Consider the following 15,568-nt stretch of genomic DNA (forward strand, 5'->3'; position numbering starts at 1 on the left):
ATACACTTTTGGTTCAAATTTGACATTTTTACTTCAAATGACACATTTCTCTTCCTTGGCTGACTGAACTTGAGTGAATTTCAGAGGAACGATAAAACAGTGTTTTTGGGGGGGAAGAGAGAGGTGTGCTAAAATGACAGTTAGCATATCACAGTAACAGTTCAATGGCCTCAGGTGGAAACGTTGACCCAGATAGGAGGGGAAATGCATTGACATGAAAAAAGGTATATTAAGCACCCTTCTACCCTAATCCTCTTACTGTGCACCAGGAAAAGGACTAACAAGAACAAAGACAAGGGTATTTTCAGTCCATCTTTTCCCCAATGCAGCTTACTGGCAGAGACGCAGACAAACCCACTCTAGGTGCTGTCGAACTAAGACTGAAGCATATGTAATATAATGGTTTTTATGTAAGGTGTCCCAGTGAAGTTACAGACTACTATATGGAGCATTGCTGGAAACAGCCTGTCATTGTTAGCCTGGTCCCAGATCTATTTGTGCTGTATACCTCTATGGGGCTTTGTCTGTACAGCACAAGCAGATATAGGACCAGGCTTTCTCACTGCATCCCTTACTCATCAAACAAACGTCATCTAAAATCAACTCAGTGAACCCTGTTACTCTGAGGATTTGAGAGAAGTGTGTGTGTGACAAACCGTGTGCGTGTGTGTGTGCGCGCTGTTGCGCATGCAAGTGTGTTCACACGGACGTGTCTTTCAGTGCAAGCACCAATGACTCAACCTGTCCTACATCATTTGAACATCATTTTTTTCGAAGTCTAATTTCAACAACGCGAGAGAGAACTGGTGCTGCTCACGCAGACATAAATGGAAGGTGAGGCGCTGAGTTAAAAGAACGCATGCCATCCTCTTCCCAGCTCCCGCGGGCCATGGGGGACCGAGCTCATGCAGAGCTAAGCTAATTGGTACAAAACGAGCAGTTAGGCAGGCAGGAACCGATGGGATTGGTGGGTTGCCATATTTGTACAGAAACCACAAAGAGAGTGGAGAGGAGAAGGATTAACTGAGAGGAGGAGTGACCTTGATGCTTGCACTGAGCCGACAGGGTCGCCATTCACCTGACAGAGTGGCAGAGAGAGAGAAAGAGCGAGGGGGGAGGAGGGGAGAGAGACTGCGGGAGAGAGTGAGGAGGGGAGAGATACACTTCTAGACTTTACTTGTGTTTTGAGGCAATGTTCCTGAGTACCTTCGAGGCAATGCACTCTCAAAAGAACGAACAAGAGGTTTGAAAAAACAATCCTTTTTGAAGAGCATCTGATATGTTAAGGGGCTCAAGTGCGAATATAGCATTTCAATGCAAGCTGATTAGGATTTAAATTTACCGTCTGCGGCTCAAGAGGATTGTCTGGTGCTGGTTTATTTAATTTCTCTCTGTTTGCACCAAAGAGCTTCCAATCCATTATTATTCTGGCTTTTTTCATGTCAGCATTTTATTTTCAGCCTCTTGCTATTTTTCTAGTTGCTTCTCTGTCTCCTTCCTCCGGTCAATAAAAACAATTGGAAGCTGACCACACATCCTCAACTCCATGGCAAAAAGTCCTTGACGCCGTCAAAGTCAAACAGACGATCAAATCCAATATACGGCAAGGCGATCGATTGGAAAGCAGCCCTGGCTTGTGGGTGATAAGACACTGTTTACCCTCCATTTGCAGAGAGAGAATGGGAATCGGGACTGGCATGTCAATCACACCGTCCAACGGATGTTTAATCAAGCCCAAGTCACACAAGGCAGGCTTTCTGCTTGGTTAAAAACCATGCTCCCATTTATATGAATATGATTATGGGCTGTAGTCTATCTACGGCACGTCATATTGTTAAAGCATCCCCAGTACATGAGAGCTTCAAATTCAGAGACCAAGGGTTCTCTTTTATTGAGCATTGTAATGCTATAATACTTGGGGTGGGGACAATGCTATGTACAGTGCATTCGGAAAGTATTCAGACCCCTTGACCTTTTACACATTTTGTTACGTTACGGCCTTATTCTAAAATGGATTAAATATTTTTTTTCACTCATCAATCTACACACAATACCCCATAATGACAAAGCAAAAACTGGTTTTTAGAACATTTAGCAAAAATATGAATAAAAACCCCCCGGAAATATCAAATTTACATAAGTATTCAGACCCTTTACTCAGTACTTTGTTGAAGTGCCTTTGGCAGCGATTACAGCCTCGAGTCTTCTTGGGTATGATGCTACAAGCTTGGCACACCTGTATTTGGGGAGTTTCTCCCATTCTTCTATGCAGATCCTCTCAAGCTCTGTCAGGTTGAGGGGGAGCGTCGCTGCTCAGCTATTTTCAGGTCTCTTCAGAGATGTTCGATCGGGTTCAAGTCCGGGCTTTGGCTGTGCCACCCAAGGACATTCAGAGACTTGTCCCAAAGCCACTCCTGCTTTGTCGTGGCTGTGTGTGTATGGTTGTTGTCCTGTTGGAAGGTGAACCTTCACCCCAGTCTGAGGTCCTGAGCGCTCTGGAACAGGTTTTCATTAAGGATCTCTCTGTACTTTGCTCCATTCATCTTTCCCTCAATCCTGACTAGTCTCCCAGTCCCTACCGCTGAAAAACATCCCCACAGCATAATGCTGACACCAACATGCTTCATTGTAGGGATGGTGCCAGATTTCCTCCAGACGTGACGCTTGGCATTCAGGAAAAAGGGTTCAATCTTGGTTTCATCAGGCCAGAGAATCTTGTTTCTCATGGTCTGAGAGTCCTAGGTTCCTTTTGGAAAACTCCAAGCGGGCTGTCATGTGCCTTTTACTGAGGAGTGGCTTCCGTCTGACCACTCTACCATAAAGGCCTGATTGGTGGAGTGCTGCAGAGATGGTTGTCCTTCTGGAACGTTCTCTCATCTCCACAAAGGAACTCTTGAGCTCTGTCAGAGTGACCATCGGGTTCTTGGTCACCTCCCTGACCATGGCCCTTCTCCCTGATTGCTCAGTTTGGCCGGGCGGCCAGCTATAGTCTTGGTGGTTCCAAACTTCTTCCATTTAAGAATGATGGAGGCCACTGTGTTCTTGGGGACCTTCAATGCTGCAGACATTTTTTGGTACCGTTCCCCAGATCTGTGCCTCGACACAATCCTGTCTCTACCGACAATTCCCTCGACCTCATGGCTTGGTTTTAGCTCTGACATGCACTGTCAACTGTGGAACCTAATATAGACAGGTGTCTGCCTCCCAAACCATGTCCAATCAATTGAAATTACCACAGGTGGACTCTAATCTAATAAATTGTCGAAACATCTCAAGGATGATCAATGGAAACAGGATGCACTTGGGCTCAATTTCGAGTCTCATAGCAAAGGGTCTGAATACTTATGTAAATAAGGTATTTCTGTTTTTTATTTTTTATAAATGTGCAAAAATGTCTAAAAACTTGTTTTCGCTTTGTCTTTATGGGTTATTGTGCGTAGATTGCTGAGAATGAAAAATAATTTAATCAATTTTAGTACAAGGCTGTAACGTAACAAAATGTGGAAAAAGGGAAGGGGTCAGAATACTTCCCGAATGCACTGTATAACTGTATATCAAATTAATATGCACTGATTCATTGGTGTGGGCTCAGCAAAGGGACAGGGAATAGGCTCAGCAAAGTCAAGGTCTGTTGTCAGATTCTATGATGTCTTCACCGATTGAGTAGTAAAATAGATAGATGACAAAATGAAAGATTAAAGGGGGAGTGGAGGGGGGGATTAGCAATAGCCCTTTCATCGATGTTGTTTTATTCTCTCGACTTACTCAACACTGACAAATCCAAGGGTATGAGCATGCTCATTGTATTTCAATATTTTGTGTCAGCATTTGTACCATGCAATGTAGGCTACCATGGCTATGGCAAAGGGATGAATGTTTTTTTTTTTCAAAGATCCAATGTTTCCATAAAGATTTATTCAAGGACAGACTGATAGAAATGGAGGCATATTCATGGGTTGCACCTCCATCACTCAGTCGCGCCTTTGCCATTGTTATCAACAAACGTTCTACAGACGCTGCAGCGTATTGATGTCTGATTGTTAATGCCCAGTCTTTCGGAACGGGGGCTAATGACTGTTTAATCAAATGTACACTATAGCGGCCTGGAAATACGATGACATTGCTAAAGTAGACAAATCATTTGTAGAAAACAACTTTGCCATCATTGTCGTCAAGTTTGTTTTAGAGAGACGGCAATTTTGTCACCAGCTACAAAAGTTGGCCAGAAATAGCTAGCAATGCTAATGTTAGCTAGCTAAAATGTCAGCGCTCTCCCCTCAATCTAAAGTTATACTGTATCTAAAGTAAATCTGGCGACATCACAATGATGACAAAAGCTTGTCCTAAAAATGATTTGCTTTTCCTTTTGAAATGTCATTGGGTTTCAAAGCCATAGTAATGTACTTTAGACTAAATCTTCATCAGTATCCATTGAGACTGCATTGAGTAGAATGCTCAGCTGGGCATCAGTCCTAAAAGGAACATTCAAAACAATATTGTGACGAAACGTGCCACTCATGAATATATTGTTTTTTATCTGTTTTCACAGATAATTGAATCCTTTCTTGACTATGAAAAGCCAACTGACATTTACTCCTGAGGTGTTAAACTATTGCGCCTGTTGGTCATCTATGAACGTCTGGAAGAACGATCTGGCCTAAATGACCATGTACTGTTATAATCTTCACACGGCTCAGGCAGATGAGGACTGGCCACCCCTCAGAGCCTGTTGCTCTCTAGGTTCCTTCCTCGGTTCCTTCCTTTCTAGCGAGTTTTTCCTAGCCACTGTGCTTCTACATCTGCATTGTTTGCTATTTGGGGTTTTAGGCTGGGTTTCTGTATAGCACTTTGTGACACCTGCTGATGTAAAAAGGGCCTTATAAAATAAATGTGATTGATTGGTTGCAATAAAATATTTATTTGCTTCTTAGAGCATGTATACACAATCAGATGTCTTCCTAACTAAGTACATAAGCACATCTGCATGTAAGGTCTACTAGACCTGTTGTATTCTACGCATGTGACTAATAAAATTTTATTTTATTTGACATCTGGATAAGATAAGGTTGGGTTGAGTGGATAAAATACCCGTTGTGATTAAAAAGTGAAGGTACTACTAGACCAGTGTTTCCCAAACTCGGTCCTGGCCCCCCTGGGTGCACGTTTATTATTTTGCCCTAGCACTACACAGCTGATCCAAATAATCAAAGCTTGATGATGAGTTTGGGAAACCCTGTACTAGACACTGACGACTGGGCCGTACCCACTCTGACCTGCAGGACTGAGCAGTAGGGGGTGCTAAAGCAACAGCAAGCTACAACACTATAAGCACAGGAAGTGGTAAACAGAGAGGGTGCCCATCATCAGCTAAATCTGACATTTCTATTGGCAATTAATACGTAAAACAAAAGGATATGTATGTAACCTCTGATGGAACAAGTGCGAATGACTGAAAGAAAACAAATGTTTTTTTAACAGAGAGGCTATTTTGACTCATTTTAGTTAGGAAATGAAGAAGACTAGGCAGGGACAAAGACTGAGGCCTAATGTTGAAGAGAAAACAACAGACGAACTGGCAAATTGAGATTCATGGCCGATCTTTAAGGAACGAATGTAAAACCACAATTGTGGAACTCATTTCTTGTCACAGCCCATTTCAACTGATTATGGGTCTGTAAGAGTGTGAAGGTTGAAAGGGTTTTGAAATGGTTTGACAACCACGGCTACAGAATTGAGGGTTGCTCTGCTCACCATATTTTAATTCCAGATCTTTGTAAAACAGAAGTGACACACACAACGCACACACACAAATGTCGTATTCATTAGAGCATGCAACGGAGGATGGTTTAAAACGTTTTGCAACAGAGAACTAAAATGAGCGTTTCTTATTGGACAAGTCCAGGTAGTCTCTCCTTGTTCCAGTCTGTTTTCTTCAGTTTGCTACCTAATGAATACGACCCTAGTGCAGGAAGAGATTCAGCAGAGAAGGAAGGATATCGTACCTCGCCTGACGAGAAAGGGCTTGGTGTAGTCCCAGCTATCATTGTCGTTGCGGAGGACGTTGAGTCGCGTGGGCTGCATGGGGAGAGAGAGCAGAGCACCGCTGCATGTGTGTTAGGGGTCCACAGGGATCCTGGTGGAGTGTGTGTGAGCACTGTGTGTGTATGTGGGTTTGTGAGTGTGTGTGTTTACCCGAGCGTATTCGATCTTCAGGGTGCAGCAGCTGGCATATATGTCTGCTCCGTTGAGAGCCGATTTCGCCTTCTGGGCGTTTTTGACAGTTTCGAACGTGGCGACACCATTAAGGAAGAGCAACCGGGAGGATCTCAGTGGAATTCAAAACATTGTGTGGCAAACAGAGTAGATCAGTGTATAATCACAGTGACCAGAAGGCAATAACATAGGAGATGGTGCAAGAACCACAAGCCACCCTGCAGACGACTAAGGTTGTTTGCATACTCTTGGGTCACTCAGCCCAATGTAGTTCTGCTTCAGAGAAGCTGTAATCAGCTCAGCAATTGCAGATTAGTTTATAGAATAGGGCCCTGTTCGAATCCTCCTAAAATACATTCTCGCTTCCTTGTAAGTAATCCCTCATCTGACACGGCATAATTGGTGCAATTACAATGGAAAGCTTGCTTGCATCAATCCATTCATGTCAGATCAGTAATTAGTTGAAGAAGATAGGAAGGAAGGATTCCTTTTTAGAGTATTTGAACAAGGCCCTATTCCATAAGCTTATTGGCAGTGACTGTGCTGATTACAGCTACTCTAAAGGGACTGTAGTCTCTCTCTAACATCATCACATCTTTTCAAGCTGCTCTGCTTCCAGTAAAATGCAGACGAGTAGATCGTTATGCAAATTCGGTAGTAAAAGTAAAATGCACTATAAAAACCTAAGAGCATAAAAAGGTCCAAAATGTCTGTGTTAATATAATTGAAATCTAATTGAGGTGGGCCAAATTGTCTTTCTATTTCTCGCTTGTTGAGCCTATGTCTTCAAATATTATATGATAAAATACAGTATGTGATGTTACGCCCATTGGAAACACACACACACACACACACACACACACACACACACACACACACACACACACACACACACACACACACACACACACACACACACACAGATCAGATCAAACACACATGCAACACAGAGTGCCTTAGAAACCCCCATTGCCACGGCAACCACATCCCAGTGGCAATAAAACAGGGGATTTAAGCATCCATCTCCCATAAAACCCAAACCTGAAACAACAGTGACAACAATCCCTTGTCTCCTGAATTCCCATTGGCCAATCTCTGCTCCTAGTGGTACCATTAGCAAGAAACTCTTGACTGATAGCTGTACATGATCCACATAATGAGCCAACTTGGAGACAAAGTGAAATGTCTTATAATGCCAGACAGTAAATATAAACAGCTGCCCACTGCGTTACAATGTGATTATAAATAAGGGAACAATATGGGAATTAGTTATCAAATTACTATGAACTAGGTATATCAGTAGTTCAGTATTTCAGTCAAAAAGTACCTCCCATTGTTGATCATTTTTCCAAGAAGATACAAAAACTGAACACAAATGTGGTTCCCACTCCAGAACTGGCCTACAACATGGAAATTATTACATAGGTTGTTCATCTGATATAAGGCTTGCATAATGAAAAGTGTGTTGAAATACGGCCACTAACCCACTACACATACTGGAGGTGTGCAAACCATAATAGACACACACACACACACACACACACACACACACACACACACACACACACACACACACACACACACACACTGCTTCCGACATATAAGCGAGCGCTGGTGCTGTCAGGTGTTTATTCATGCGAAGTGTGTGTGTGTCAGGAGTGTGTGTGTGTGATGCCGAGAGACAGTCATCCATATTTGATGAAGGGCCATCTCGTCCGCTGGAATGCTGCTCATGCTGATTCAGTGCTCTCGAGGACCCGGTCGAGTGGAGTGGGCTCTGCTCCTCTACTCTGAAGCTTTTTACAGCCCTGAGTGTGTTTGTGTGAGGGGCCAGCACTGACTGACAAGCTTGTTTCCCACTCCAAAATGACACCCTGATGCAGGTGTGCATACTCATACAAACCCACAGGGAGACATACACAGACACTTACGCAAAATCACTCATACAGACAAGACTCTCGAATCAATACACATGCACATGCATCCACTCTACATGCATCCTCGGCACAAACCCACCCGTGCATACACGGACACACACGCCTGCAGTAGCCCAGCTTGACTCCAGAAAGGATATTCCACCATGGCCTGGATTCCATTGCGTTTGAAGATGACAATGCGCAGCACGTTGCCTATGGGATTGCAGACTGTGTACAGAACATCCTAGAAGACAGAAGAGCAACGACTGGGTTCTGACTAATGGCGTAATGAACACAGTAATAAGTAACAGTTTCCTGAAAGCTTAGTAGTTCGTGTGGTATTTTTCTAGATGACCCAGACCGACACCACAAGTAGAAACACATTTCTTCTTGCTTCTTTTAGTTATATTTGTTCATGGATAGAAGATTGGCTGTCAGTTAAACATACATTTTAGACTTTACGTTACTCTTTTGTGGCTGAGCTGCTGGGTTGTCGAGATAAATAACATGCCACATTAGCTACAAGGCTTTCAGGAAATCCAAGCTAAATCGTTGTAAACTAAATCCTTGTAAGCAACACATTTGTAAAGTTAAACCATTGTGAACTTAAACATTGTAAACTATTGTGAACAAAACCATTGCCGAACTATTGCAAACTTAACCATTGCATCATGAACTAAACCATCGTAAGCTAAAATACCATAAGCTAAACCATGGCATTGTGTACTAAACCATGATAAACTAAACCATGATAAACAAACCATCATAAGCAAACCTATCATGAATTAAGACTGAAACCACTGTAAGCCAAACCATAGTGAAATAAACTATTTTAAATTAAACCATCGTAAACTAAACCATTTTGAACAATATCCTTGCAAGCTTCCCACTGGACACACCACGTCATTTCACGGTGGAGAATTGGGTAATATTTGGTAGATACGTTGATCAATGTGGTTCCAACCTATTTTCACCCACTCAAAAAGACAGCCAAAAGTTTGTTTCATTCCCAATGTGTTATCACTATGCTTTCAACCATCTAAAAGCACAACCAAATTCTAATGGAAAATCAATGTCTGATTTTTGGTTTAGTTTTCACCTAAATGTGTTATCACTGTGCTTCAACCATTTAAAAGCACAACAAAGTTCAAATGGGAATACAATGTCAGATATTTAGTTTATTTAGATACAACAACTTAATGTGTTATCACTGTGCTTGATCTAATAGCACAACCAAATGACCTGGATTGTAGTTACCTGAGATTACATTCAAGTACATGGTGGATCGATGCCGTTTTAGTTTTTGTACAGATTATTATTGCAATTGCAAAGATTTCTACAGATCTGCGACCCTGAATGCTTTCTATGATTACATGAGAAGACATTTATTGTTACAGTAACCTCAAAATGTACCCACGGATGTGCTACTCATTTTAAGGTTGAATAAATACCGTTATATTAGTTTGCAAAATAGCCTTAACATTATGCTATTTGCTGTCTTACAAAGGTAATATTGAATTGTGTTTGGTTGACTATGCAACCAAATATCAACATTTAAAGGATATGTATCAACTGCTTGGATAGTTCCATCTGGGTCACTGGGTTAATCATATTCTTTAACTTCTATTTTTGGTTGAAATGGAGACGTGAATCCAACATATAATTTGTTAACTTGTCAACAAGTTATTAGGCTATTTACCGTATTGCAAAAGTGATATTGAATTGTGTTTGGTTGTCAACACAACCAAATATCAACTTTTGAAGGAGATGCATCTTCTGCTTGGATATCTGTGCCACTGAGTTTGGCTTCAATTCCTAAATCAAATCAAACTTAAATTCACTTTAAATACAGTTTTATTTGATTTAATCCTATTCTTCAACTTTCATTTTTGGTTGAGATGGAGTCATGAATCAAACAATTCTAGTATTAACTCGTAGATTCCATTTCAAATCAATTTTTAGTTTCAAGTCTATTTTTAGTTGAATCCTGGGCTAAGTACCATCATTGATGATATACAGAATGATTGATAAAGTATGGGTTACATTTAATTTGCTCTGTGAACCTACCCTTTGGAATGACTTCGATAGCAACAGTGAGATTTCAACAATCACTCTCACGATAGCACATTGGTAAAGACAAAATCTCTAAACTGCACGACAATCGTGTGCCGTATTCTATAGATGTAATCTCTGAACCCATAACCACATTTCATGCTAGTTAGCTATCTACATTTTCTAAATTTGGTCGGTCACCAGAGATCAGCCTCGATGTTGCGGTGGGTTACTAATGTGTGCCTTTGTCACTGGTTCTTCCTTTGGCAGCTATGTCATGATGATGGCGTTCGAAGCCATGTAGAGTGCCGACAGGCCGTGACATGCGGCGCCAATGAAGTGGTCCTGTATGGCTGAGTTGGTGGTGCATGGCACTTGAAACGGCAGGATTGTGGGTTCGATTCCCTGGGCCACCCACATGTCAAATTTATGCAGGCATGACTGTACATCGCTTTGGATGAAAGCATCTGCTAAAAGGCATATATATTATTATATTATGGTAATAGTCAGTGACAAATATCAATGTCAAACTGGGTTTAGTTAAAAACCTGGATGGGACCGAAGGAATAGCTGTAGATAGATCAACTGTCCAGTAGGAGCAGCTGCCAGCCTATTGTTTTTATCCTATAGTGGATATTACGTTGAATATCTGACGTTGTTGAAAGGTAAAAATTCGACATAGACAAACCTTGTATAATATATGTTGAAAAATGGTTACCATGATGACATAATCCTGTGGTTGAAATGTAACCCCTCAAAACAACAGCTGATGACAGTTGACGACTTTTTTCAAATCCAAGGTATTTTCCACGTAGATTCCACATCACAATATGTTGACAAATTACGTTGAAACAACATTGATTTAACCAGCTTGTGCCCAGTGGGTTGACTTCCGTAAGTTAAACTATTGAAAGCTAAACCATTGTAAACTAAACAATCGTCAACTAAACCATACTGAACAAAAATATTGTCAACATTGTAAACTCAACCATTGCACTGAACTGGCATGAAGTTCATGAACTTACAGTGGTGATGGGATAGAGGGGGTTCTGAATGGAGAGGAGCAGGACTTTGTTGCCACTGCTGGGGTCATCGGCATTAGTTGGCCGCGTGATCCTCTTACTGGTGGAGTAGTTGAAGAAGGCCTGCTGGCCGGCAATGTAGACCGCTTCGATGGCCCCGCATGTCACGCACTGGTCGGCACTCTCCATGGCTTCAAACTCCACCAGCGCCTGACGCTTGAACGGCATCATCATGACGTAGCTGTCAAAGGAAGACCCAGTGACAAAGACACAATTAGTAACCCACCGCAGCATCGAGGTTGATCTCTGGTGAACGACCAAATTTTGAAAATGTTGATAGCTACTTAGCATGAAATATGGTTATAAGGCACACGATTGTTGTGGGAGTTTCGTCCTTTTGTCTCATGACAGAGAAAAGGTTTCCCTTTTTATTTGATGCTGTGCAACACTCGACCAAAAAAATCTGACTGTCATGCAATATCTGTTGAAAACAGTGATAGTGTAAACTACCTGTAAACTACCTGCCATCTTGCTGCCAAAGAGGACCACAATGGAAATAAACTAGGGCTTTAATGTGTTTTTATCCTCAATACTGTTTTATGTATGTAATGTTGGCTCCAGCTGGAGCTGCCTGATACTTTAAATGATCTAATAAATTCAGTCAATCAATAATCTCAATCAACAAACCTTGTTTCAGTCATGTTACAGACATTTGATGAGTGTCAAGCAACAATCCATGTTTTTACTTCTCAATCAATCCAAAGAAAACAATGTTGTTTTTTGGGGGGGGGGGGTGTTACAACAACCTTTGTCACAAAATGCTTTACTAGCCCCCCAAAAGCAAGCAAAAGGAAAAAACTCCCTATAAGGAAAACACATTTTTCCATTTTTCCATTGATCCATAACCATACTATCATCCTCAACTTTAGAATTAGTAAGCAACAAGCCCTACGTCCAATAAATCTCTTTACACAGCTCTCCTTTGGCAACAATCATATCGATCAGAATCAGCATTCAGGAATCATCTACATCCTGCCACGGGAAACATTCATACACAATAAGCAACCCCACACACTGAAGATTTAGCCAGTGTTTCACTCAGTGGCCCATATTCCATTTTAGCTCCTCAATTTCCTAGTTAGATATCTCAATGTTTTTCTTATACAGACTCCATGCAGTGATGGTAAAATAGAAGTAGATGCTCGTATGAGGATTTGTCTCATCTAACAGAACCCCAAACCACACTGAGGTAATTGCTTTGTAACTCAACCTTTGTGGAGAGACGCCAGATAGAAACCAAACTCTTTTTAAGTTCTCACCTCTCTTGAGGTGCTGCTATTCTGCCCTACCAAGCAAAAAGGCAGTAACTGCTAATTTGGTCGAAAATGTGTTAATGTAATTTTTGCTACATTAAATACATGCTTAATCATGTGGACAAGTATCCTGCCTCTATTGTATTGTGTTTTGGAGAAAATGGGGGTCATGTTAGCAGTAACTGCTTAAAGTTACTTTGAAACCAAGGTAAATAAAAGCCATTTTTCTCAGTTTAACGCTATGAGCAGTTACTGCCTTTTTGCTTGGTAGGGCCACGCATTGTATTTTTGTTGAACTAGAAAGAGTTCAACATAAGTTAAAATAAAATGTCCCCCTGGTTATGCTTTATTTTACAGTCAGCAACTATTCATCTAGCTAGTATCTTACATTATCTACTAAGAATGGCTGGTATTTGTTTGGGATTATAAGATATTATCAGGTGGTCATCCCTATATTATAACTGCATGATAATGCACTACTTAAATTGCAGACAGAGCACACTCCACCTTCATAAATACCATTGCACAATAAAGCCTCCCCTTCATTCTAATGTGAATGCTGTCCTTGAGGCTACTGTTTGAGTGGAGCTGACAGCTCACGTTCACCGTGTCCCAATATGTCTGCCTATGGCGTACTCGGAGGGACCTACACTATATTGATATTGCACCAACCTAAAAATACCCTCGCCTGATTTCAATTCCGACTACAGCACCGGGGAACATCCTCTACCAGCGCACAAGTCAAGTCCTTGCAATCAAATCCACATCCCATAATACTCCCCGAGTTACAGAAATATCAAGTGACACTGGGATGGATGGTGGCAGGGAGCTATTTACAATAATCACAGGCATATTGGCCCCGTGCACACTCTGGTTGTAAAACTGATGTACAACGCATTTGACACAATGGTTGGGATACAACTGCTATGTTTGTGATATAATGGAGAGTTTGTCTGCATAACAAAGTCTACACAACTATTGTGCGGTGTCTCCAAAAAATGTGTGTATCAATACTTTTGTGCAGAAAAACTCTCCCTTGTGTCACAACCATTGTGTCGAATGCATTGTATTTCAGTTGTGCAACTTGAGAGTGTCTACGGGGTCATTGTCCATTTCCAAATTTCACCGGAATTCACCTCAACTTCAAATCAAAACTTTCTAGATTCTCTAAGTGAACGTGAAGGGGCTCTGCAAATAAGCCTCTGCTGTGTATTCCCCGTTGTGTGAGTGACCCAAATGAGGCTTCCCCAGGCAATAAGAGAATCATGTGTTTCTCCCCTGAGCAGTTATACCCTTGGGTAAACGTGTGGTCTGATGATAAAAGCAGACAATTTAGAGGACAGACATGAGCTAAAAATACAGGTCCTAAATGGCAAACAACATTTTCCAAGCCCTTAATGGTCCTTGTTCTACGAGAAATATGATGACCGGGAGATTGTTATTGCATTTAAATGCATCAAAAATTGATTTCCAACACTGAAGAAATGGCTAATGGGAGATAAAAATCCAGAAAAAGGGAGTTGTTTTCTAAGAGGACAAAGAGTCCAATCCCACTGGCTTTGTTGGAGAAAAACAATCAAACTGCCCACACTGGGAAAAAAGATGCATCTCAATACATTCTGTTGATACATTCAATCAGTGAGCTGCTCAGACGCAGAATAGTATTAGAATACTAACTGACATGCATAGTCATATAGCAGTTGGCTCTTCCTGGTAAGTGAAAATTCAGTTACAATAAATGCCACTCTGAACTATGAAGACAGTTATGTAATGGACTACTGTTCTATAGTACATTTAAAATAATCATAAGCACATGCATCCATGTAATGGAAATGAGGGAAAGGATTGCCGCATGTCCCTCAAAGCAGAACAGACAAGAAGAAATATCACCTACCAGATGTTGCCAAACTTCTCCAGGGCCTCCACCAGGTCCCCCTCCACCACTGACTCACAGAGCCCCCGCACGTGGACCACCGGAGAGGGGGCGATCCTGTGGGCATCCTCCCCATTGTCCTGGAGGAGAGAAGGGGGGCACCGGTCAAATTGGGTTGAAAGGTCAAAGGTCAAATGAAGTATACCACATGGATACATACGAAGGCCGCTTTCACAGCCAAGAAGGTTTAACATAATGTAAATGTAACCAAACATCAAAGTCATCGTCAGCATTGGCACTTGAGCGCCTTTGACATGCTGTCGGAGTGCACACAGAGTGAAATCGCAGCGTGTTCCCTTGTCAATGCCTTAACACTGTTTTCTGAATGTTTATAGTGAATTTGTTTGTGTTTTGTAGCAATGTTTGATTTGGTTTGGTTTGAATGACTTCAATCATCATTTTTTAATTTGAACTCATTCTTGAGACCTAGAAAACTCAGCCTCTTCGGATTCCTTGACACGAGAGCCACTTACAGACTGGCAAGCAAATACAGTGCATTTGGAAAGTATTCAGACCCCTTGACTTTTTCCACATTTTGTTACGTTACAGCCTTATTCTAAAATGGATTGAATAAAAAAATGTCCTCATCAATCTACACACAATACCCCATAATGACAAATCGAAAACAGGTTTCTAGAAATGTTAGCAAATGTATTACAAATAAAAAACAGAAATACCTTATTTACATAAGTACTCAGACCCTTTGCTATGAGACTCGAAATTGAGCTCAGGTGCATCTTGGTTCCATTGATCATCCTTCAGATGTTTCTACAAAGGCACACAACTGTTTATAAAAGGTCCCACAGTTGACAGTGCATGTCAGAGCAAAAACCAAGCCATGAGGTCAAAGGAATTGTCCGTAGAGCTCCGAGACAGAATTGCGTCAAGGGACAGATCTTGTGAAGCAGCATTGAAGGTCCCCAAGAACACAGTGGACTCCATCATTCTTAGATGGAAAAAGTTTGGAACCGCCAAGACTCTTCCTAGAGCTGGCTGCCCGGCCAAACTGAGCAATCGGGAGAGAAGGCTCTTGGTCAGGAAGGTGACCAAGAACCCGATGGTCACTCTGACAGAGCTCCAGAGTTCCTCTGTGGAGACCATCTCTGTAGCACTCCACCA

At 41.6% G+C, this 15,568-nt stretch overlaps 1 protein-coding gene across 1 annotated transcript in view; it reads right to left on the reverse strand.

Moving 5' to 3' along the window:
- Window positions 1-15,568, reverse strand: part of LOC106584808 (heterogeneous nuclear ribonucleoprotein L-like) — a 53,424-nt gene that overhangs the window by 13,063 nt on the left and 24,793 nt on the right. Inside the window, exons 2-6 of the mRNA XM_014170409.2 lie at window positions 14,411-14,529; window positions 11,207-11,444; window positions 8,288-8,373; window positions 6,193-6,289; window positions 6,003-6,075 (exon numbers count right to left, since the gene is read on the reverse strand). Of these exons, the coding sequence (XP_014025884.1) occupies window positions 6,003-6,075; window positions 6,193-6,289; window positions 8,288-8,373; window positions 11,207-11,444; window positions 14,411-14,529 (613 nt within the window). The remainder of the gene's footprint in view (window positions 1-6,002; window positions 6,076-6,192; window positions 6,290-8,287; window positions 8,374-11,206; window positions 11,445-14,410; window positions 14,530-15,568) is intronic.

This window comes from Salmo salar, chromosome ssa02, assembly GCF_905237065.1.
Source record: "Salmo salar chromosome ssa02, Ssal_v3.1, whole genome shotgun sequence".
Taxonomy (NCBI): domain Eukaryota; kingdom Metazoa; phylum Chordata; class Actinopteri; order Salmoniformes; family Salmonidae; genus Salmo; species Salmo salar.